General features: G+C 51.4%; 1 protein-coding gene across 2 annotated transcripts in view; it reads left to right on the forward strand.

Annotated features, from left to right (window-relative positions):
• Positions 1-3,196: 3,196 nt before the first annotated feature.
• Positions 3,197-24,518, forward strand: part of TRIM71 (tripartite motif containing 71) — an 84,057-nt gene continuing 62,735 nt past the window's right edge. Inside the window, exons 1-2 of one of the 2 annotated variants that reach the window (XM_080387220.1) lie at positions 3,197-21,807; positions 22,581-24,269. In XM_080387220.1, coding sequence (XP_080243346.1) covers positions 23,379-24,269 — 891 coding nt within the window. In that variant the 5' untranslated portion in view covers positions 3,197-21,807; positions 22,581-23,378. Of the gene's footprint in view, positions 24,270-24,518 lie in introns of both variants that reach the window. The other variant, XM_080387219.1, reaches the window with a different exon arrangement.

Consider the following 24,518-nt stretch of genomic DNA (forward strand, 5'->3'; position numbering starts at 1 on the left):
TGAAACCTCCCCATTGCAGCATTTAATCAGCTTGGCTTTTGACAGTGTAATTTATTTTTCCCCATCCACACTGCTATTTTCAAACATAGTTAGTACTGATTTCACTATTTCAAGTGTAAAGACCTGCTAAGCAGAAGCTTCTCTGTAATTTATCTATTATTTAAACCATGCCTTGAAATGTGTTTGCTTAATGGTGTCAACAACCTCCAGCTGACATCACTGGACATCGTGGACCCCCACCACGCTCCAAGGAGGGCTGGAGCCTGGAGCACTGGCAAACAGAGGTAGCCGATCCTGCCATCAACTGGGAAAGATGGAACAGCAGGTACCACAACACCTTCCTCTACCCACTGCTGCAGGACCACCTCTGAGTCCAAGCCTCCCGACCCAGCAGAGCTACAGAATCTCCAGGGTTCATTTGTTTTTGCCACGGTCCCCACAAGGTTTCTCAGAGAAGGGGTGAAGTGTTTTGTGGCTGAGAAAAAGGGAAAGGGGGAAGCTGCGTGGAGGAGTGAGGCTTCACTGGCTGGAGTGGGATTGCCCCGAGGAGACCCAAGTCTGTGATAGGCTTCCAGACCATGCCTGGTGGTGGAGGACAGCCCAGGTGTGGCCCACTTGGAGAAGCACTTTGAGATGAAAAGCACTGCTGTTAGCAGTTCGTAACTCCCCAGGCTTTGGAAAACAGCCAGCCTCAGGGAATGGAGTGCATTGCATGGCCAGGTACACTTACAGAAGGCGTGAAATTTTCACTGAAGTTGCTAAAACGTGATTTTTCAGCCTGGCTTGATGTCCTGCCCTTCTCGTTGCCAGGTGTGTTTAGGAGAGGCAGGCAACAGGCAGTCAGGGCACTGCTTAACAAATACTTGGCCAGGAGGAAAAAACTACTTTAGCCACAACACAGACATCTTGACTACACTGAGGTTACTACCAAGAATAGAGCTGTCTCCCCACCACACGGCATGCTTGGCTTTCTGCCTTGGGAGCCCATGTCCACCCGAGCAAATCCCTTCTCCATTCCTGCATCCGTCTCCAGTCTGCTCTTTGGAATTTGCTGTGTTGCACACCAGCTCGGGGCTAACTGGCATGGGGGAGTCAGGGCTGACTGTTCTGTGATGGCTTCTTCAGGTATCCTCAAGAGATGTTTTCAAGACAGCGAGTGGGCTGAACAGGCAGATTCTCCTGAAAATAAATGTGTTCTTTGACTTGCTGTCTTCAAGGCAAGAAGTAGATAAAATAAGCAAATAAGCATATTTGTGAGGCCATTAACCTGAGAGGGAGGGAAGAAGCTGAGCTGACGGGGGAATGACAACTCTGCAAGCGTTCATCACGTGCAAGCATTTAATGCATGGCACTAGCTCCTCAGCACATGAGGTCTGCTCAATTTCTTGCACTGCTCAGATCACTGCGATGGTAGCCACGGGCCTGCATCACTGCTGACTGTTTCTGCAAGCAGGGAAAGCTGCTGGGCAGCAAGCTCTCCTGTTTGTCTGCAGCCAAGCTAAGAGACACCTTTCATCTTCCTGTGCAGCATCACTTGGTCTGCAGGAGTGAAAAGGTAGCTTTTCCTCCAGGTCTGGTCCCAGGAGCATCTTCTGAGTGCAGTCCCAGAAACAACCCTGTGCAAAGTGTGCCTGCAGAGGCCGAGGTGCCAGGCTCCCCGCTTGCACTCCTACAACTGCTGCTGCGGAAACACAACCCTCGTTTTAAATCAGCTGCAGTGAAACGGAAGGCTTTGAGAAAACAAACTCCCTCCAAACATATCTTTAACTTCATTTCCTCTGGTGGCCCTCCTTCTTTCTGGGATAGGTTTCATGGGTCACTTTGTATTTTTTTTTTCTTTCTCTAATTTTAATTCTTGTCCCACCAGGGGTTGTTCTTTCATAGGATCCCAACCACGAATTCTCAGATGGCAATAAGAGCTGAGACAAGGACTTGCCTGCCTGCATTCTCTCTGCTTTTTTATTTTCTCTTTTTTCTAGGTTTTAAGCTGAGCTCTAACACGTGCCATATTTTATTCATTTAGGAGGATTCTTTTACACCACAAGAAAAGTAGATCGTCTGCCCAGTCTGTAATCATGCTAAGAAGATTTTAAAACCCAATAAATAACAGTATTTTTCCCAAAATATTTTTTTCCACCAAATTCCACATCTATTGCAATGCTCTTCCTTCAGCACCAATTTTTTATCACATTTCCAAAACCGCAGTTGGATCATCCTTATCAACAGCCTCCCCTGACACAGACAGCTACGCCCAGTGCCCTGGACAGGCCTGGGGGTGAGATGCGCTCGCCCTTGGAGCGCAGCCGGAGTAAAACCAGCCGGCAGAGCCTGGCACTGGTTCTGTCGGAGCCGTGTTCTGGATCAGGCCCGGAGGAGGCAGGTGAGCGGCGGGCTGGCTCCTGCTCGCCACTCGGCTCTCTCCTGGCTGGAGCGGTGGCCCCGTGGGCTCCCGTGGCTGCACTGCGGCAGCCACCACCTGTGCTTGCTGTGGGCTTTGGGGCTGGTTCCCACGAGCACGCAGACCATTGCTTGCTAGGCACAATTCGTGGTTACTCTGAGGCAGCGGATTAAATTATTTTTGCCAAAATCCCGTTCTTAAGCGCAGTCCTGCCAAACCAGGCGCTTCGGCGGGCTCCACAGCTCCGCCGAAACGCCGCTGATTGTCACCGGGGTTAAATCGGGCTGGTCTCGGTCTCCTCTCCCGTTTCTCCTGTGGGCAGGGGACCGTGAGTTTGCCTCACGCGACCCAGCCCCGGAGCAGCGCTCCGTCCTGGGGGGCTCCTGGGGACAAAGCTGGCGGGCCGAGAGACCCCGGCTTTTGCAGCAGAAGGGTCCCCGGGCGCCTCTCCGGTCTCCCCTCGCCCCCGCACCGGCAGCAACGCCAGACCTTCCCCAGGCCCTGCCGCGCCTTCCCGGGTGTGGGCTTTACTGGGGGAAAAACAAGAACCCCAGGTGACAAGTCCCCCCTGGGCGGGAGCTCGGGGCTGGGGTCCCCGCTCCGGCGCGGCGGTGCCCGGGGCCGGGGGCAGCAGGCCTGTGACGGAGCCGCCAGCCGCTGGGTGCCGCCCTTGTCCCGCCAAACCCCGCCGGGCCGGAGCCGCCGCCGCGGGGCCGCTGCGCCCGTCGCGCCGCCACAGCACGGCCCCCCGGCCCGCCCGGGCGGGGGCAAGGCAGCTCCTCCCGCGGGGGGCGCGGGGGGCGCGGGGGGGCCGTGCGTGCGGCGGGGGGGCCCCGCTGTCACTGCGGCGGGCGCGGGCAGCCGGCCCCAGAGCGTCGCCGGGCTCCGGCCGTGCGGGGCTGCTCCTGCGTCTGGTTCCTGCCTCCTGCAGCCCCCGGCGGCACCGGGCCGGAGCCCAGGAGCTCCCAGTCCCACCGCCGGGGAAGGGTCCGGGGCTCAGCCCACCGACCCGCGGCGCTCCCCGCTTTCCCGTCGTTTCCCCGCCGCAGAGGCAGGCGGTGGCGCTGGGCAGCGCCCGTCGGGCGAAGGGGCGACCCGTGTGCCGCAGCGCCGGCGGTGCGGTGCGGGGCGGGGCGCGGCTGGGGACCCTCGGGCCGAGCCCTCTCTGACTGTGTTTGCCCCACGGCGCTCAGCGCGAGTTTGGCGCTCGAAGGTCTTCGCGGGTGGGAGCGTTACATGACACGAACAAGAGGTGGAAGAGCGAGAGGAGCGGGCTAGCGGAGGCTTCACAGCTCTTAACCCAGCAGCAACATTTCAGAACATGTTTTCATAAAGGGAGTTAATTTTGTCCCTCTAGTAACACTGGCTACTGCGGGTTTTCGTGTTCTTTGTTAAATGGAATGAATTGCACAGCATCAGGATAAGACTCTAAATTAACATCTTTTCGTATTACTTGTGGATGTTTATTTTTAAGCTGGCAAACAGCAGATGGGCAACTATCAACAAACACAGGATAGTGGCAAGAGCAGCTGGACAATGCATTAGCTCATCTCTATTTAAAAGTACATAACTGGGACTTCAGTATCAGAAGTCACTTCAAAACGGGAAGCAACTGCAAACACCAAACAAATTTCATCGTTGGTGAAGTTCAGCAACCGGCTGTACTCATGGACATTTCAGTCTATTTACAATATTTACACTGATAGTTTCCAAAGAAAAGAAGAAATAGGACGGGGAACTACTCAGTAGGCACAGACTTCAGATGTTACATCTACTGACAAACGTATTAAGTACCTACCTACCTACCGATCTGTTTGACCCCAGGCCAGTTAATCCCAGAGTGAAAGCTCTGACAGCTACCTCTTGGTGTGGGGTTTCCGAGAGGAGAGGTCTTTCTTCTTGGTCCACACGGTCCCCCCCCAGAGGAAGCCCCCATCCTGCATGTGCACAGCAGCGATGTCCCCGTGTGAATTTTATATCTGCTGGAGACTGATGGACCTGGATCTCCACTGACTTGTGGCCGTTAAGCTCTGAGCTACCTTCCTGTGTGGCTGCCAGCTATGCTCGGTTAGAAGAATTCCTCCTGGAAATGTATGTGTTGAGGGAGTGCAGATTGTATGGGATTTTATATGTTGTGGGATTAACCTTTACTCAGTCTGTATGCTGGGGGGGAGGATTTAAGTGATGTGCTGGAAAATGTTCCCTGAAGATGCTAATCTTTTCCCCTTCTTTCTTACTTCACTTTAAGCCTTCTTCAGGAAATTACTTGTGGTTTAAAGGTGAGATCTCTGATCTACCAGCAAATACATCTCCCAGGGGCCTGAATCTGCATTTCACACACAAAAACCACTTTAGCCAGCTCAGCTGTCTGTCAAAGCAGCAATGTGTAAACTGAGGCAAAGAAGAGATGCAGGAAATGGAGAAATGTGCTCCTGGAGAGATGGCAGATGGAAGACCCCGTCTCTAGGACTCAGCAGAAGCTCTGAAAACTGGGATATGGCACTAGCAAAACAGTGCGAACGGCCAAAGAAACAATGATTTACCTGAATGAAAACTTGTTGAGGTTAGGTATGCCTTTTCTTGAGCAAAACTGTATGTTATTTTTTGGGTGGTGTGAATTTCTAAAAGTTGGGTTTCCAGTGTAGTCCAAATGTAGCTTGAGTGGGAGTTCAGCCATCTATCGCCCTGGGAATATAAATCAGGCCATGTAGTACCCTCAAACTGCTCATTCTTGTAGGGTAATCATGAACGTGAAACAGGTTCATATGCTTCAAAACTGAGCAGCCAGTACTTAGCACAGTAGGCCAAAGAGCATTTATTATCCCAAATCCTGCAATGAGCTGTAAAGGTTTCAATTGTGTCCAAAATATATCATTAGGCCTTCTCTTGATATTTGGTAATTAGAATCTTCCCAAATATCTCTGAGCATTTTCATTACTTCGTAAATTTTCCCCAAATAGTTTAGACAAATTATTTTCAGCAGATGGCTTGTTATGAATAGCTTGTGAATTTTTCACTTTGACATCTGTACTGTGTTTACTGGGTGGTTTAATCAGTTCCTAGGCTGAATGACTGAAATGTTTGCAAGGGAGGAAAAATGAACGCAGGATACTAAATAAGAAACGCTGCATTTCAAGGACAAACATATTCAGCTGACTGTATTCACAAACACTCGGGGATTTCCAGCAATTGCTGACTGCCCTGTGGACACTGGGTGCCATGATGCCTGTATGCCTGCAAATCAAACTCATCTTGCTCAGCCAGAAGTGTAATTGTGAACTTCTCATTTCTTAGCAGCCATGTCATGTAGTCAGAACTCACTAGCAGAATTTTTGCTCCAACGAGTTGTATTTTAACTACATGCCAAATCCTGACTGTCTCAGCGCTGATGTGGAGGTATTGTTAAGCAGAGCTGCATGTCCAAACGGGCTACTTTTATCTCCTTGCTTTGTCTTTCTCAAAATAACATGGAAGATAAGGTACACTCTTTCTTTGATCACTAATCTCCAACTCTTGAATGGTGACCAGGAAGGATAAGTATGCATTGAACAGAAGTCCTAATGATCAGCACATGGTTACAGTTTCAAGGAATGGGAAAATTAAAGCAGAAAGCAAAACCCCCAAACATGAGGGAGGCTGGAAAGGAAGGTAAAAGAGCAGGTATAAAAAAATTCAGCAGTGCAAAACCATAAAACAAATGGATGCATTTGCTGATCAGAATTAGCACGCTCTTGCTTTACTGGTGTCCTCTCCTACCTGAAGATAGTTTAAGAAGAAAATAGCAGTAATAGGGAGCAAACAATTGGAACAAGGATTGTCTCTGTAGTATGTTCAGATGGCACATGGTACAAAGGGGTCCTCGCACTGCCACCATGCAAATATTAAATAAAAATAGCCTTGGGAGGAGTGGCAGGAGATTGTGAGACGGCAGCACCAGTGGCAAAGCCATCTGCAGCAGCACAGGCTGCAACACGCTCCAGGCTCTAGCCGTGCCTTTTCTCACACCAGATGCTGCTGCGCCCACCACCTCGGCTCACCCCCGAGTCCCCAGCATGTCTGGCAAGCCATGGCTGGCCTCGGGTTTCTTGCAAGGCTTGTGATTTTCTGCGCTGAGTTGCCATCCAAATGGTAAGTAATAAACACTTCAATAATTCATAACCAGTCAGTAGTATCTTAAATAATTTAACAAACAATTTGTCATCTTTCCTTGTGATAGAAGATGCTAGCTGAAGAGCAGCTGAGGAAGTTTTCATGTCCATCTCACCCCTCCCCAGGAGTGGGCTTCACCCCAGCCTAAGCTCAGCCAGGTGGATACAGCCTGCAGGGGAGCAGTGGGAGCAGAGGCGTGCAAGCGCAGAGGGGAGGCAGAGGAGCAGGGGAAGCCACATTCAGCAACCTTCTCCTGCAATTGTTGGGTGTACTCAGAGCCATACTTCTGGAGCCGCTCTCCCACCCACTGCCCTTGGTGATGATACTGAGTCCCCATGCCCTTTATCCCTGCTTTCCCCCAGTTAAGCATTCAGCTGCTCTGCAGAGCAGCACGGACCAAGCCAGTCACAGTTCCTGCTTTGTCACCCAAGCCGCTAAAGGATCACAGCAGGCATAAGGCAGGCTGGCGAGTCAGACGGCCCTTCATTCCCGTGTGGTTTAAGCAGCAAGTCCCAACAAGATGCATGTTATCTTCCAAAGGTATGGGGAAGACCTTGGAGCAACGCTTAGTTCAGAGAACCATGTCAGAAGATAAAACCCCCAAGAGAAATGAGAGACCAAACAAGCTTCACTCAAAAACAGTAGTTTCACCTGGTTAAACTGTAGCACATATCTGCAGCACAACCTTGGCATCGCACTGAACACAAACAACATCCAGTGAAGCCAGCCAAGCTCCCCAGGTGCTTAAGATTGTACTTGAGCAAAGCACGTAAGGAACACACGTGGTGTCAGCTTAGGCATACAGAATATGTAATAAGTCACAGAGAATCATGCTTTTTATTGTGTTTTAAAAGAAGTCTGTGCTCTTATTTCCAAGTAGTTCCAATCCTGCCAATGGATACGACCCCGTGCACTCGGGCTTTTTTGGGAGATGTTGTATTCACTCCAGTGAAGTTATGCTGGCAGAAATCGTGGTTCCCTGAAACTTAACTGTTCCCCAAAAAGCCTATTAGCTAAGGCATTTGCCATGTCTAAATACATGTTTTCATTTAATAGTGGCCACCCTGCTATTAAAAGCTTTTAAGACAACCCCAACCTTGCTGCGAGCATCCAGCTAGAGCAAACAGGCAGACAGCCCAGTGGAGCACTGGCGAGCACTGAGAAGGATGGCAAAGGGAGCAGGACAGGGCATCAAAGGGCTGCTCTGCCCAAAAACCAGAAGGCAGCATGGCCCATTCCTGCTGCTACAACATCCATGCTCTGCTATGAGGGCGAGAGCTTGGGCATTTTGCAGGGCTTGCTCCCAGGAAATGGTTTAGCCCAGAAAAGCAGAGCAAACTCAGCCAGCATCATTCTTACCCTGCAAACATGTCTGAGGTTAATTGGCATGGCAAAGCATTTTGAAAAGCACCAAACCTGGTTTAGGAGCTTTACCCATCCCTGAACAGGTGTAAACTTCTAAGCATTAAATTACTTTAAAAATTCCCTCTGGGCTTAAAAGTCACTTTGGTGACTCATGACAGGAGGCTGGTGTTTCCAGGCCTTTTTAATGCAGTCCTGGGGGAAGGGAGAGAGAGCAGAGGGAGACAAGCCTTTCCTTGCATGGCGGCCTGCTGGTCCACAACCTGCAGGGAGCCCCCTCGCACAGAGATGCTTTTGCCAAGACCTGGCTGGTCCCAGGGACACCTGGGCTCCTGGGAAGGGCTCCAGCCCAGTGGGAAATGGCTGGAGATGGCAGGCAGCTAGGCTGAAGCAGTCCCAGAGATTTCTTTGAACCTAAGGACTTGGACTTCATCCTGTAACGCCTTTTTGGTAACGAGCTATGTCTAAATTCTGTCTCATAGCAGCCAGCATGTGTCAGTGCTGGCTCGGTGCTGCCGTTTGCCAATGAAGAGAGCTTCTCTGGGAATTTCTAAATGGTCTCATAATTATATGCCCTTGCTCACAGGTCTGCTTACCCACAAATACCAACGCAACACTAATTAACTCCTTGGAAATGCTCTCTTAGCCCTCAGTTCCTGCTGTCTCTTTCCAACCCTGCTGATGTTTCCTCTTTGATAGATTTTATTGAGCTCAGGAGAATCCAAACATTGCAGGCACTGCATGAGGAGGGCAGGGCTGTCCCAAGAGTCACTCCCATTTGACGGTTACAATAGGTTTTGACTTCTTTTTGAAACGGTCCTTCCTCCACCTTACAGGTTTTTTCCCTCGATAACCCCAGAACCTTTTTTGAAAAGATACAAGCTGACACAGTTGGTTGATGTCAGGAAAACTGTCAGTTACTGTATGGGCAGAAATCAGCCTTCTGGGAGATGCAATACATTATTCATCATCTTCCGAAGATCATCTAAAGGTCAGGCTATTTCGGCCTCAAGGTGGATAAAATATATGTTCAGCCTTATGGGCTGGCTTATGGTTCCTGTATCTGGAAGCCTCAGGTATTACGCAAGGTGCTTGCATCAGAAACCTGAAAAGCAGAGAGGGCTTCATAGCTTTGCAGATCGCTGTTGCCAGGATCAGATAGCCATTTATGGGGGTTGGGAGATACCCTCCATCCACCATGTTGGGAGAGAATCCGTGCTTCAGGCTTTGTGAAAATATAGAGCTTTTCTCTTTTGTTGCTGAGGAACTACAGTTTTTCTCCTAATTTTTGGATCTGCACAGTCAGAGAATAAACATCTAACAAAACTTCATCGTAGCAGACAAATATATGCATTCAGTTCAGATCGGCTACCTGCCAGGGGCAACGCAGCAAGGTTCCCAAGGGCAGCTGAGGCAGGGCAGATGCTGCCTCAACTCTCAGCTCCTGCCGTCAGGGTTCCTTAGACATCCAGTTTCCTAGGGCTGCTCAGTGCTCTGGGAGTTTTGTTTTGACAGTCACTTAGTCAATCATCCCCCCGGCCATGCTTGTGGCCAATATTCAAAGTATCTTTGGGAGCTTTTTAACATTACGGGAAGTTTAAAATATTTCCACCTTAAAAACGAAATATAATTACCCAGTTAGGTGGAAGCTTTTAGGGTTCTGTGTCAAGCTGTATCAAGAAAAGATACAAAATCAATTAAAAAATTACAGGTTTTTCATATCTGGAAATTAAAAAGACACTGAATGAAAGACAATTGGTTCCAGCATAGCAATTACCAAATAGAAATACTGTTTGCATCCAGAAAATACAAAGCATTCCCTCGTACCTCCAGAAATACCATAGAATTTTCCATCTGCTCTGATGCTGCCTTTGTTTTTACTGGTGAAGATAGCCACATCAGAAGGGCTTAAACTGGACCAGATTCTCATATCCAGATTTGTGCCTCACATTCATTTTGCAACATACATGCAATTAAAAGGACTAACAAACACAAGCAGAAACGGAAACACATCAGGCTACTAACTGCAGCAGTGGTGTAGGATAATGTATCGTCCTCTTCCATTTGAGGAACATCTGTAAACCCAATACAGTGACTTTTTTCAATTGTTTGAAAAATAGACTGTAATGCCATGGATTAGTCATTGGTCAAGCTGCAAAAGTTCTGCAGTTTCAGTAGCTGTCATTAACTGTCACTGTCACCCAAAACCACTATTTGGGGCTTTGCTGGGTTGCCATTTTCCAGGCTGTGCAATGCTGGCTGTGATGCCACGAGTGGTGTGGTGGCTTCTGCAGTAGCAGCGATCATGCTGCACAGGGATCTTCACTTGCTCCTTTTATCTTACTTGAAAGCTGCTTTGTACATCCGTCAGCTTCAACCAGGTCTGTGTTTGATCTGCCGATCGATGCCTGACTTGAGGTCTGCCGTTAGCATCAGCTCGTATACTATCCTGTTTGGGTTTGGTTGGCAAGATGTAAAGCACGGTACTGTTTCTGCTCTCTGCTTTGGTAAGTGCAAAGCACGCCTGGCTGGGATGGAAAATGCAATACACCAGCACATGCACCACTGCTGGAGAAGGGCATTAACCTGTCCCAAATCCAGACTTAGAAACATGCTGAATAGCCTGGAGTTATGCTGGGGACCACTCTGCTCTTCCCCACCATCGGGTGCACATAGCAAGACAGGGCTGGGTGCTGGGGGTAGTCTTGGTGTCATGTCGACTTGCAGTGCATATAAACTGAGATGTTTTTACTCGGCGGCAGCAGCTTTAGCTGCCATCAGAAAGAAAGGCAGAGTTCATCTGGGTGGGCACCAACCCCACCAAGCTGTGATGGCACACAGCTTCCTACCTAGCTGACACCCAATGACAGACCTGAAGAAGCATCATTCAGTGCCCTCTTTGCCTTGCTTTTATTGGCAAGGTCTCAGCCCGCTTCCACAGCCTAAGGCAGAGAGGCAGAGCTCATGCTACAGGAGGGTCAAGCTAGGGACCACAGAGGTAAGCTGCATAAAAAAAGTCTGTAAGTCATGGGACCAGAGGGGATGCAATTGAGGGTGCTGGGGGTGATGGTCTATGTTGCTGTGAGGCCACGCTTCTCTCTGGAAGGTCATAGCAACCAGGAGTGGTCTCTGATGACTGGGGGAAGATTCCTGCCAAAAAAAAAAAAAAAAAAAAACCACCAAAAAAACCCCAAAACACTGAAAGGAGACTCTGGGGAAGAACTACCTGGTCAGACTCAACCCAGTGCCTGGGAAAATTATGAAGCAAGTCCTGAGGGACTCTGTGTCCATGTCATGAAGGACAGGAGAGTGACTAGGAATAGGCAGCATGGTTTCTCCAAGGGCAAAGTGTGCCTGACCAGCCTGCCTGCCCTCCCAATGGAATAAGCAACCCACTCTGGGAGGGCTGGGGAAGGCACTGGATGCCGCTTTCCTTGGCTGTAGCAATGCTTTCACCATGGTGTCCCGTAACGTCCTTGTAGCCAAACTGAGGCAGTATGGGCTACATCGATGGACTAGAATGTGGGTGAAAAACTGCCTTGGTGCTTAGGTTCTGGAGGGAGTAGTCATGGATTCAGAGTCCGTCAGGCATCCAATTATGAGTAGTGAGTTTTGGGGTAAATACTGAGGCCAGAAATGGTTTACACCAACGTCACCCACGACCTGCACAATGGGAGATAACACCTCCCCAGCAAATTCACAGACAACTTTAAAACAGGAGAAGGCCATTAGCCTGGAAAGCAGGGCTGCTGTTCAGACGGACCTGGACAAGCTAGAGAAATTGGGTGACAGAGACCTTATGAAGTTCAGCATGGACAGATGCAAAGCCCTGCATGCACCTCATCTGGAATAACTCCCTGCAACAGTGGGGACTTACTGCCTGGGCAGCAGCAGCTCTGCAGAAAAGAACCTGAGAGTCCCAGAGAGCAATGGCTTGAACATGAGCCAGGAGTGTGCTCCTGCAGAGATGAAGGCTAACGCCAGACTGTACGTAACCTGCATGTAACCAGCAGGTCAAGGGAAGAGATCCCTCCCCTGTTTTCAGTAGTAGTGAGGCTGCACCTGGGGTATTGTGTTCAGTTTGGGCTTCCCAGTGCAAGAAAGATATGAATATGCTGAAGCAAGTGCAGCAGAGGGTCACTAAGATGGTTAGAAGACTGGAACATGATGTGTGAAAAATAGCCAAAGGAAATGGGTTTATTCAGCCTGAGAAGACTGGATGGACAAGAGGCAGCAGTCACAGGGTTTAGCAAGGGAAATCCTACCGGGATGTAAGGAAAAACCTTCCTTTTTGTAAGAGGTGGGTCAGCGCAGGAGCAGGGGTACAAAGAGGCTGTGGAACCTCCATCCCTGAACATTTTCAAAACGTCCTGGTAGCATTTTCTCTGTCTGCTACCAATGCAACAGCCACTCTTGCAGGGACTACAAGAAACAGACATTTTTACCTGGCTTATTCTTAAATGCCTAGCAGGCGCCAGAGCAACAAAAAGTACCGTTTACTGAGTGAAGAGCTGAACACCTCTTAGGAACAGAAATGATGTGACTGGCCCAAGGGCAGCGTGAGGGCAGGGAGCTGAGTGCCTGGGGCTGCAGCAACACTTGGTCTCATCACCTTGGTATGGGACTTCCATCACCTTGGTATGGGAGTTCGTGAAATGATTGAGAAAGCTGCTAGTGGCCACAGTTCGGTTGGAATTTGGCCTGGAGTGAAGTCAGCAAGAAAGAAAAAAGCCTCTAACATCAAAGCTTTCCTTTCGGGGTCAATTTACATCCTGAAATTGTCTGTTGTCTGAGTCAATCTAACAGCTCACTGCTGAACAGGGAGGGTTTGTTTACCTCCAAGGACCCCAGCCCTCTCCTGCTCATCCAGTTCCCCAGTCCCACCACCTTCTCTGCTCAAGCACTCATCAGCCCCTGCTGTCAGCTGCCCGGGCTGTCCAGAGATGAGCAGCAAAGAGCCGGAGTTAGAGGGAAGGAGCAGGACTTGCCCCTTTCTGAAGTGTTGAGCTGTTAGATCGGCTCAGTCACCTCCTGTCACCTCCTGCCAAAGGGCTGGGTGGGAGGGAGGGAGGGAGGAAGGAGCTAAGGGAACTGTCTTGCTGCAAAAGAAAACCCTGCCATTGGAAATGCACAAGACAAAATTTCCCTAACCTAGTGCTGGCAAGATCATTTGAACAGGCTCAGCATGGAAGAGATTCCCTCATACGTGGTGGCCACAGGTGTAGCAGTGGTCCCCCCCAAAATGCTCACCCTCTCATGCCACTGGCAGTGCCAAGGCAGGCAGGCACTGGCTGCTCTGCTAGGTGCACAGTGGACTGCAGGGTGCATCTACTGCCTGCAGAGGGGAGGTCGCTGACTCTGTCCCCTCAAGTGCCCAGAAGGCCGAAACCGCAATTCCCAGGTGGACGTTTTTCCTCCACCTACCTAAGGCCAAGAAAGCAGGATTTGCAGCTATCTAATGTTGCCTGGCATAGGGACTGGCAAGGGGAGGTGACTCCCTATTTTTATGTAAAAGAAGCCAGCAGCATGTGTGGGTCAAATTGTCTTTCTTGCTTCATGCATCGCCACCTAGAAGGCTGCTTTCCTACCACTGCAGCACATCAATCTTTCAAAAGTTTCCTGTCTCAATCTCCAAATCACTTATTTTTGATTATTTCTAGTTCTACTGTATAGCCCATCGGGTCTTGAGGCCATGGGACAAAAGCCAGGAGTCCTACAGTGCAACTGCTCACTTAATTCCTTGGGTGTCTTCCCTGCTGATACATAGCAGAGATTGGCAACTAATCTATATATAGTACAGCACTGCAGCCGAGACACAATGGCTGCATTCAGCGTGCATACATGATGATGTCAGCAATGGCTGTTTAATTGCATCATGGGAAGTGAGGGGAGAAAAGAATTGGAAGAAAAAAAAAAAAAAAAAAAAAAAAAAGAAAGGGGGCCCCTGGCCCCTCCACTTTACATAATTTCCTTCACTGCCAGATGGAAATGCATGGGAATGCTGGCCCCGCATCTCAGGAGCTCCCTCCCCGAAGCCTGGCATGGCCACATCTGTTTCCCTGATTTCCTACACTTCTGATCTTCTTCACCTGCCCTGCACCCCACCACCTTGGGCGAGCTTCCTGAGATGCTGCTACCGCCATTTGATTTGGCTTCCTGAGGCTCGCTCCCTCCTTCCTTATTTTTACTTCTCCAGCTTGCAGTAGCACCCCAAGGCCGGTAGCTGTGAAACACCGCGGAAGGGTAGGGTCTGCACTGCAGAGACCACAAGCCCCTCGGCTGCTTTTATTTAAACAAATGAGCATCTGTACTGCCAGGCAGCGGTTCACAAAAGGGGCTGTCAGGCTCAACGCAACTCCACCGCTCTGCGGCTAGCAAACAGAAGATATACAAACTTCTCTTCCCAGCAGCTGTCCGTCATCATAAATGTACATGGGTTTTATTTGAAAGGAGACACAACACCCTGCTTTAGTAAAGCGAAAAAGGGGAAAGATCCTCAGAGTGACAGCGTTCCCCCCTCCGAGACCTACAGCATCAGCCAAATCAACAGCTTTAAAATTCCCCTGAACCCCTGCCTTCCCTTTAAAGTTCCTGCTCCAGCAAACAGAACTCATGGTATCCTCCATTTTAAGAAAGCTTCCCTTTGTCTTATCCCCCGGCCTATTTATAACTTCCGTGGTGGAGGTATCCTGGGAAGGATTTACACCAGCAGGCGCAGGGCCCGTCTGCACACAGAGAGGAGGCACGCTGCAAAGGGACATTTAACAGCCTTCAAGAAACGTGCAGCTCTTTGGGGCTAAATCTCTGGGAGGAGGCTCTCACCGAAAGGGTTTCAGCTGCCTGTTTTCCCAGTGGCACGTGAGAGAGACTTTGGGATGGGATGTGAGTGACAGGCTGCTTTTGTAAGTCCACTTTTATGGATGTAGGGATGCCACTGGGGTCCCGCATAGGAAAGAAGATGGCTCCTACTTTGCCCAGGCAAGAGCTTCTCCCTTCTCGGCTCCCTGGTGGAGCAATGAGGAGAGGAAAGGCCTTTTCACGGGTCACTTCAAGTTTCTGAAGACTTTGCAGGGAAGCCGGGATCTGAGACTCTAACTTTGTGCACGTACCACAAGCGCACAACAGCCTCATCCTGTAACCTGAGTCTGGAGGAACCACACGATGCAAGGTAGCAAAAGCTTCCTCCGGGTCCATCTTACAGCTTTCCCTACAGGAAATGTAATTATAACCATGATAAACACCCACACGAACCAGGAACTCTGATTATCGCCCTGCATGGCTACTTGCTTGTTCATTTGCTCTCTTAAAGAAGCGTATTACCTTTGCATGTACTGTCAATGACCCGTGTTGGTTTCAACATACAAAACTCATGACATTTCAGGTCCAGGTTAGCCCAAAGCCTGTTTCCTTCCTACCTCCACTTTTCTCTCTCAGCATTCAATCGATACCTTTGGAACAGCCCTGCCTTGATGAGAGCAGCTGTGGGAGAGAGCCACACCTGAATGTGGGTCAGGATTAGTGCTGCGTGTAACACAAAATCACCTGAGGGCACATGCTGCAAATGAGAGTCCTGGTTTGCCGATGATGCTCAGGGAATTACATTGCATGGCCCTGAGGGAGGAGCAGACTGTCCCCCAGGGAGTGAGGAGGAGGCAGAAGGGGACTGGCAGCACTTGGATGCAGATAACCCTAAGATGTAGATGATGTCTCTTTGCAACCAGCTGAAGAGATGGAAGATACTAGTGTCCCTCTGAACAGGCTGCACAAGCGCTTCATCTTTCCTGGCACAAGGTCAACTGTAGTGATGCTGCAGCGTGTTAGGGGACACTCACATGTCCCAGTTTACGGGCTGAACCGGGTAATGAATAGCTGAGGGTGCCAGGCTTCCCAGCTCCTGCAGCCAGATCTGGAGGGGAACAGCTGCCTGCACCCGGAGTTTACACAGCTGTGGAGAAGCATTAACAGCTGACAAGCCATTCTCCCTTAAGCCGTAGCATACACCACCTCTTGCAGTTAACAGCACTCCCCCAGCTGAGTAAAAGGATCTTGTGGATGTGAACAAGAAACAAGGTAGGGCGGATTTCTGAGTTACAGCCGAGTTAACTGTGCGGAGAGGATGAATGTGGAGTGAGGTATGGGAGCAGCAGCAGTGTCAGGAAATGGGAGGCTAATAACAAAACATTTGCAATTATTAGCCCGTAATGTTGGCACCTGCTTTCTACCTCCAGCTGCTCAGAGTTTGTGTTTCTTGACCTGCAGATCGTGTTTAAAAACCATACCTACTCTGCCAAGCTCTTCCTGAAGGGCCAAGTGATCTGATGGGACATTTTGTTGAAGGTGAGTTTGAGAGCCTTAAGTATTAAAGTAAGTATTAACTTCAGCATCAGTTTTTGCATGAGGCCAACATCCAGTCAGTGAAGTCACTCCTTGTGGGCCAAAGCCTGGATCTAGACCATTCTTAATGGTAGGCATCACATTTGAAAGCTGCAACAGGGTCAGAGCAGAATCAGGGTGAGAAGAACAGACATCTGCATCTTCTGGCCTTGAGCCCATCCTTGGGGGGCAATAGCTACACTGTCATCATCAAAGATTAAAGCCAACACAGGTACTTAGTTTAACAAGAAATCTGATTGAACAGATGGTGAATAGAGGGAGATTTGAGATGTCTGGAAAAGGAAACTGGTTTTAGAGATGCAGTCTTTAGAAGGTAAAGGTGCTAAATGTCCTTGTGATGCTAAATCTCACTATGTGGTTAGAAATGGGTGATTTTTAGACAGAATTTCTGAAAGGAAGAAGGAATTAATCAGAACGCACGGAGGGTGGGGGGGGAGGTCATTCGGTTTCCTCTCAGATGCATAGCAAGTAGTAGGACAGCTAGAGCAAGGCTTAAGCATAAAGGTGTGCTGGGAGACTCTGTCAATAGAAGTAAGAAAACCTTTAGCACATGTAGAAATTGCACCTTTCCATCAGTTGTCTGCAGAGCTCAGTGTTGTAAGGCAAGACACTAGGGTTTTTTTTTCTCTCTGGGAATGGAGAGTAGAGGATCGATCCCTAAACCTGGTTGTGTCTCCAGGCTTAGAAGTTATGTCAGCTGTTTGAGTGCAAGATCTTTTCTTCCCAAAGCCAGCCCTTGAAGGCTGTAGAGATGTGAAGATGCACACCAAGATCTACAGATTTCACTTGCACATGTGTATAGGGGAGGCTATCTCTGCTCTCCTGGATCCCATCACATCCTAACAAGCACATCTTTAATTTAAACTCAAGGTGACCCTGCTGTAGGGGATATGGATGGGTGGAGGAGGGTGTGTCAAGAGCTTGAATTAATATGCTGAGCAAGCCAGTTCCCAGTGTCTATGGGGACAATAATTACTGCTTCTTTGCTCCCCAGCCCTCCACCCTGCTCAAGATCCAGCATACCATACAGGAAGCTCAGCAACACATGCAGAAAGTTGAACTTACTACTGTACTTACTAATGGATCCAATGACAGATATATGGTTGAGCAAGAGGCAGTATGCAAGAGCAGGCATGGCAAATTTGGAATCTGAGGCAAATTTAGAAGTTTGTGTTTGCAAGAGGAAAAATGAGGAAAGGAAGAAAAAAAAAAGCACAAATCAGGGCTAAAGTGGTTGGACTTAAGTGGCACAGCTGTCCATGAAGTACAGTCGTGGTGAAAGCAAAAAAAAAGATGGCTATTCCTCTGAGTGTAATGAATAAGTTGCTAAGAGTGAGCTAAAAAAACAACAGCAAAACCTTTCTCTTTCATTTATCTGCACTATTTGACAAATGTAAAATCCCCAAAGACTACACCAGCATCAAGGTCTTGCTGTAGCCTTTCTCTATGGATAGACCTGTTGGAACTGCTCCCTTTGTACATTGATTTACTAGTCACGTTCTTGAGCGTGGGAGGCAGAGATCCAAGCTGGATGCAGTGCTGTGCCTCTTGCCTCTTTGTTAACAAAGCAAGAAGGGGATTCTCAGGTGCACCAGGACAGGGAGTTTTGGGTTTTTATAATCCCTAGAAAATAATATGCAGAACTTGAAGTGATGAACCACTGTCTTGGCTTTTTATGTCCTCAGACCTCTGTGGTATAGCAATACTGAAGATGGAAATGTTTTCGGGGTCCTTAGGTGTGAAACAGCAACAATGGCAACAGAAGTTCAGTCCTATATGTTCATTGTTACCTGTGCACGTTCAGGGACTTGCGCCAGCTACTTAGCGGCTTCTGTTCACAAGCCCTGCTGAGCTTTGAGCTTGCACGCCGCCTCAGCGCTCAGTACAGCAGGGCAAACAGTATCTGGCTGCTGGACCATTTCACGCAGGTGGTATAGGGGAGAGCTCCTTATGTGAATGTTTGCCTCTAAAATTACAGTAAAATATCCCCAAACCCACAATTACTGTACCTGGTTCTATTTAACAAAGCTTTTAACCTCCAGACCCCCGGCTTTTCCAGCTGTATTGCTTTTGGCAGGAACACCGTTCTGTTTGTCCTGTAGTGTTGCTGGCAGAAAGCAGATGCTTTTCTTCAAGTAAATGAAGCTTCCAAGTATGGACAGTGGAAAGCACATCCCGACATTGGAAGCAGATGCTAGAGAATGACTCAGGTGCAGTCTTCAGCCCCAATGTCCTATTTTCCAGAGAAATGTAAGAGGAAAAGGAGGAGAAAAAAAAAAAAAAAGCCACGTATTTTTAATGCGTACTTTAGCTGCAGTGGCTGGGCAGTTAGTCAAGGACAGATAAATGTTGCCAAATAGAGATTTTCCAACTAGATGGAAGTTGTCCAGTATCTTTGGAGCTATTTTTGTGCTCATTAGGTGTCTCTGAAGATGTGGCCGGTTGTGCCCAGATTTTAGCATTGTTAGAATGTTTTAATGGTTAATGTTTTAACACAGTTCTGATGCCTTCTTGACACAGTTATGATTTCAACACAGTTTAAATAATGGGCTTACCTTTAGTACAAACTACACTGTTTCAAATTCAGACCAGCAACAGTGTATGAATGGGGAACAAAAGAAAGATGAGAGAAACGGGTGTGAAAAATACTGGAGAGACAGGAATAAATGCGAGAAACCTCAGCAGAGCAACACAAAGGAGAGCGAGCAGAATGCAGAGAAATGCCTCAGAGGCTCACGTAAGCAGTGAGATTTCATTTATTTGGCACAGACGGACAATAGCCCCGCTAACCAGGATAGCTATTGTTCTTTTGTTTTTGAGAAACAAAAAGGGTAAATGTGAAGCACTAGCTTCCCAGGGAAAAATCATAAAAATAAGTTCTCATCCTGCTGTCTACCAAGGAACCAGAAGCCTCTCGTACTTCACCTACCGCCCTCATGCTGTTGTTCACCCACGTGTTTGTCAGCTCAGAAAACAAATGAAATATATTGAGGCCTTGCTCTATCTGAGGAGAGCCAAGGATTTCTTTAGAGCAGAACACGTTAATTGGATCGAAAAACATTGAGTCAATGCACTAAGCAGAAAAACACACGGTGCTATCTGCTGTGTAGTCGAGCATACAAGTGCTCCAGCAGCTAATGTTTCAGAACTGAGTATAATATTGGCATATCCCCTTTAGCTTTGTTTCAGTGGTTTTCATAATGAAGACAGAAAGCCACCCAAAATCAGAGGAAGCCTCAAAATGTTCCATTCCTTTGGCAGCAGTGGAGGGAGAAGAAAGGGAGGACTTTGCTTTAGAAAGACAGAGGTGCTCAAATACGAGGATGACAGCTGGGGAATAAGGACCCACTGTTTCAGGGACAGTGAATTGCTTATAGCCTTTACAAGCTCGGGGAGGGTGTAAGCTGTAAACAAGGTTCGAGAGCTTTGGCACAAATACAGTGGATCCTGTCAGTGAAAAGAACCTTCCATAGCATATAGGTAGCCTCATGCACCCATTAGAGCCATCTGAAGCATGGACGTGCAGAATTCTCCTCTTTAGCTGGTTAGCTGGAAAGCAAACAGCTGTCACTGAGGAAGGCAGGGGTGTCAGATATGCCTGGAGACATGCATCTGGGAATTTCTGCCCAATTAAAATATTTCTGAAAGCAAAAGATGATGGTTTTTACTGAGGCAGCTAGTGGAAAGCATCATCTAGGAAACCTAAACAGATCAACCATGCATTTGTTGTTCGGGGAGTTACCGTTCTCCACAACTAACTAGCTTCATCTGGAAAAGGACAAGCTCCACAGCATCATAACCCTCTGCAGCAACCACAGGACAAACAAACAGAGCTGAGGCAAAGCCTGACGATTTTTTTTAACCTCTGCTAGTCAAATCTGTGATGGGTTTCACCTGCATGCTCAAATGTGAACATATGGATATGCAATGTAAAGAACACAGCCCCTGAGCCAAATCCTTTAGTGATACATAAGGCAAGTTCTCAGCTGAATATACTACTGAGGGGCATAATAAATATTCATGCTTGTTTACACCTTAACGCATGTTAGTTGCCCCACGGACTTCATCAGTGATTCCCATTGCTTGGTCTTGCTGAAGGACATTAGCGCTCCTGAGTTTCTCAATTTGCTGAAGGGCTTTTGGAGAGAGATCCTCACAGGCACAGCTCATTGCTGCTGTGTTTAGTCCTGTCAGCAAAAGACTTTTATTTTTAAGCAGACAATTTAACTGAGTGTTATTTGTGTTTAATGCCTAAATAGTATTAGCTATTTGTATGTCTAAGGCCTAAGCAGAGGAACATAAATCAATATATTTTAATAGACAGCTTTCCTTTTCTGTGGCATTTTTGCAAATTTGTTATCATTACTTAACACCAATTTGGTTCAAGTTTATTTTGCTTATTTACAGATGCTTTCACTCGCAAATCTCTGTTTTTTCCTGTTGTTATTGTTTGTTTGGTTTTTTTTTAATTTTTGCTTTCCCATCCCTAAGCCAGTTTCACGTGTTAAAACTTTTCAGCACGCCCAGTTTTACTCATTAAGGGTGCGATGCAACGCGTTCGGGCCGGCTAGCAGGAGCCCCACCGAAACAAGAGGGTGGCCACTCAGCCGCGCCGCGGCTGGAGCTTGCCCCGCAGCAGTCGCTGGTCGCCAGGCCTTCGATTAAACCGAGGTAATTGTTGCGTGTTTGTTTCCGTTGGGTCTCGCAGCACTGCAAACGTCGTCGCCGCTCGTTTTTTGCTAACTTCATCGCGTCAGTTTAAGGGAGAGGAAGCGCCTGCCCCGGGCCAGCAGCAACCCTCGGGCTCGCCCTCCCGGGCACGGCAGAGCCGAGGCGACCGCAGCGGCGCGGAAGGAGCCGCTCGCTCCAGGCTGGGCGTGAGGAAACCATTCACCCAGCGACTGCGTGCAGAGAGCTGCGTTAACGCCCCGGTGCTCGCAAAGCGCGGCCCCCCGGGCCCCGCTCCTTCTCCGCTCGCGTCTCAAACCGGAGAAGGGCGAGGGGGGCCGGCGACCGCCTGAGCCGCGTAAAAGCAAACCTGGGGGGGCGGGGGCCTGTGTGTGTGGTGGGGGTGCCCGCGGCGCCGAAAACGGCGATATTAAAAAATCGCGGGCGAGGGCGGTGGGGCTGGATGCGGACGGATGGGGGCAGGTCGGGCAGGAGGAGGGCTAATGTTTCCTGCCCGCCGCCGCCGCCCCCCGGCCGCCCCCCGCAGCCGGGCGGAAGTCAGCCCGCGCCGTCGGAGCTTAAAAGGCTCCCGCACGCCGCGCCGCCCCAGTGCCGGCGGCCGCAGCGGGGCCAGAGCCAGCGCCGCCGCCAGCCCTGCGGGCCCCGCGCTGCCCCGCGCCCTGAGCTCCCTTCCCCCCCCTTTCCCCCATCCCCCGCCGCCCGAGGGCCGGGGCCGCCCAGCTCTGCCCCTCCGCACCCCGCTGGGCCGGGGGAAGGCGCCCAGCGCGATGGCTCTCCCCGAATCCCACGCCGCCCGGGACGGTGCTGCCGCATCAGTGAGTAATTCCTGCTAATTCACCCCCCGGGGCCGGTGGGCTCCGGCTCGGCAGATCGCGGGGGAGGCGGGCGTTTTGTTTTTTGCTGCCACCCCCCTACCTCACCCCATCCCCTCCTCGCTCCCTCTCTTCGGGTTTTATATTATTTTTGTTTTCTCAATAAAACACCACGCGAAGAGGCGAGATGACAAAGGAAATGTGATCCCAGGCGCTGCAGGGGCTCAGAGCGAGCGAGAACCGGAGAGGAGGAGGAGGGGGCGAGCGTAGCGCGCTCGGATAGCATTGCACAGCGGCTCCAATTTGTGCGAGCGAATATAATACACCCCCCATGAATAATTCAGGGCGGCCGGCGGGGACCTGCCGCTGCTCCTCTGCCCGGCCGCGGCCGCCGCAGCGTGTGCGAGTCGCGCCGAGCCCGCGGCGCTGAGCGCCCGGTCCCGCCGCCGGGCACCGCGTGTGGTGGGGCCGCTGCGGGCTCGGCGCTGCCCTCCGCGGGGACCCCGCTTAGAGGAAGGCGGACGGCGAGCCGGGATTTTTGAGAGGCGAGAGGGGACCGCTGCTTTTAACCGTCCGCGGAGCCCTTTTCTTCTTCCCATCTCCTCCCTCTCCTCTGTGTCCCGCAAGCGTGAGTTTCTGCCGGTGGGGTGGGCACCAACGCCGCCCTCCATCCCCACCCCCCAGTCATGCGGTGGTGGAGCAGGCGTCGGCGGGGGAGGACTGGAGCCGGAGAAGTCTGCCTGGCCACTGTGTTTCAGTGCCTCTCTCTCTCCTAGAGCTGCTCTGGATTGCAAAAGTGGAGGGGGGAACTGAAACGAAATTTCCCCTTCCCCCCCGACAAGCACAGGTTTAAAGGAAAAGAGGAAAAAACCCCACGCCCCAAGAAGAAAGCGCGAAACTTGAGTTAAGCCCCTGCAGCCCCTCACCCGCGTCCTCCCCGCCCAGCCGGAGGGACTTGCACTGCCGCCCCGACCCCGTCCTGCGGCCGTGGGAACCGGAGCCGAGCCCCGGCGGACACAGGTCCGGTCCCCGCTGGACGCGGCGGGGATCGGGCGGTCGGCGCCCATGCACTTTCTGTTTAGGAAGACAAGTAACCAAACCACGTTGTCAAACTGCTGACCCAAGGGGGAAATGAGAAGACTGTGTGAGGTATTGACCGATCTGGGAATCGATACAATTTGTCTAATGCAACGGGGGATCGGGGGCTGAGTACATGTGAGGGAAGAGAGGCTCCATTTGCCGAGGGAGAGCGGGACAGCTACACCTTGATACCAAAAATACACTCTCGCCAGCAGCAAGCCCGGCAGCGGCGAGGTACGAGGCGAGGATCCAGCTCCCTGCAGACGCCGGATCGATGACACCGTATTTGCAAAACCGGCCAATCGATCCCACTTGGCAAAACGACTGATCGATGCCAGCTTGCTCGTAAGCCGCTTGCAGAACTACCTTCTTCTCCCCACGCCTCTACAGACGCCCCCCGTCTTTTTTTTTTTTTTTTTCCCGCCCACGCTTCTGTTCTGTGAGGGAGGGGAGGCGCGTTTTCACCCCCCATCGGGGAGCCGGGCCCATCGCAAATGGCTTCGTTTCCCGAGTCCGACTTCCAGATCTGCCCGCTGTGCAAGGAGATGTGCGGCTCGCCGGCTCCCCTCTCCTCCAACTCCTCCACCTCCTCGTCCTCCTCGCAGACCTCCAGCTCCTCCGGGGGCGGCGGCGGCGGCTCCTCCTGCGGGGGCCCGCCGCGGCGGCTCCACGTCCTGCCCTGCCTGCACGCCTTCTGCCGCCAGTGCCTGGAGGCGCAGCGGCACCCCGGCGCGGGGGACGCGCTCAAGCTGCGCTGCCCCATCTGCGACCAGAAGGTGGTGATCTCGGAGCCCTCGGGCATGGACGCGCTGCCCTCCTCCAACTTCCTCCTCAGCAACCTGCTGGACGTCGTGGTCGTGGCCGCCGCCGCCGACGAGCAGAAGAACGGCCGCGCCGCCGGGGCCGGCCCCGCCGCCGGCTCCGGCGCGGGGGGCGGCGGCGGCGGCGGCAACAACCGCCACCACGGACGCCCGCCGCCGCCGCACCGCGCCGCCGGCTCCTCGCCCGCCGCCGCCGCCTCGGCCGCGCCCTCCTCGACGTCCTCCTCCTCCTCCTCGGGCGGCGGCTCGGCGGCGCTCCTGCTGCGGCGGCCCCACAGCCGGCAGGGCGAGCCCCGCTGCAGCTCCTGCGACGAGGGCAACGCCGCCAGCTCCCGCTGCCTCGACTGCCAGGAGCACCTGTGCGACAACTGCGTGCGGGCGCACCAGCGCGTGCGCCTGACCAAGGACCACTTCATCGAGCGCTTCGCCGCCGCCGCCGGCCCCGCCGCCGCCGCCGGCCCCGCCGCGCCGCTCGCCCTCAGCCCGCCGTACCCCGCCTCGCCCTACAACATCCTTTCCGTCTTCCCCGACCGGGCCAGCTACTGCCAGCACCACGACGACGAGGTGAGTGCGCGGCGCGACGCAACGCGGGAGGGGGCGGCCGCGCTCCCGCCCCTCGCCGGCGCCAGAGGGCCCCCGCACCCTCGCGGCGGGCGGGCCTGAGGGGCCGGGCGCGACCGGCCGCGGCGCTTCGTCCCACCGGGTCCCGCCGCCCCGCGGGGCTCGGGGGCCGGGGGTGGGCTCAGCTCCGCCGGGGGGGTGGGGGGTAGGGCCGCCCTTCCAACGGGCGGGCGGCGAGGCGGCGGCGGTCCC

Source organism: Falco punctatus (assembly GCF_963210335.1).
Source record: "Falco punctatus genome assembly, chromosome: 4".
Lineage (NCBI taxonomy): Eukaryota > Metazoa > Chordata > Aves > Falconiformes > Falconidae > Falco > Falco punctatus.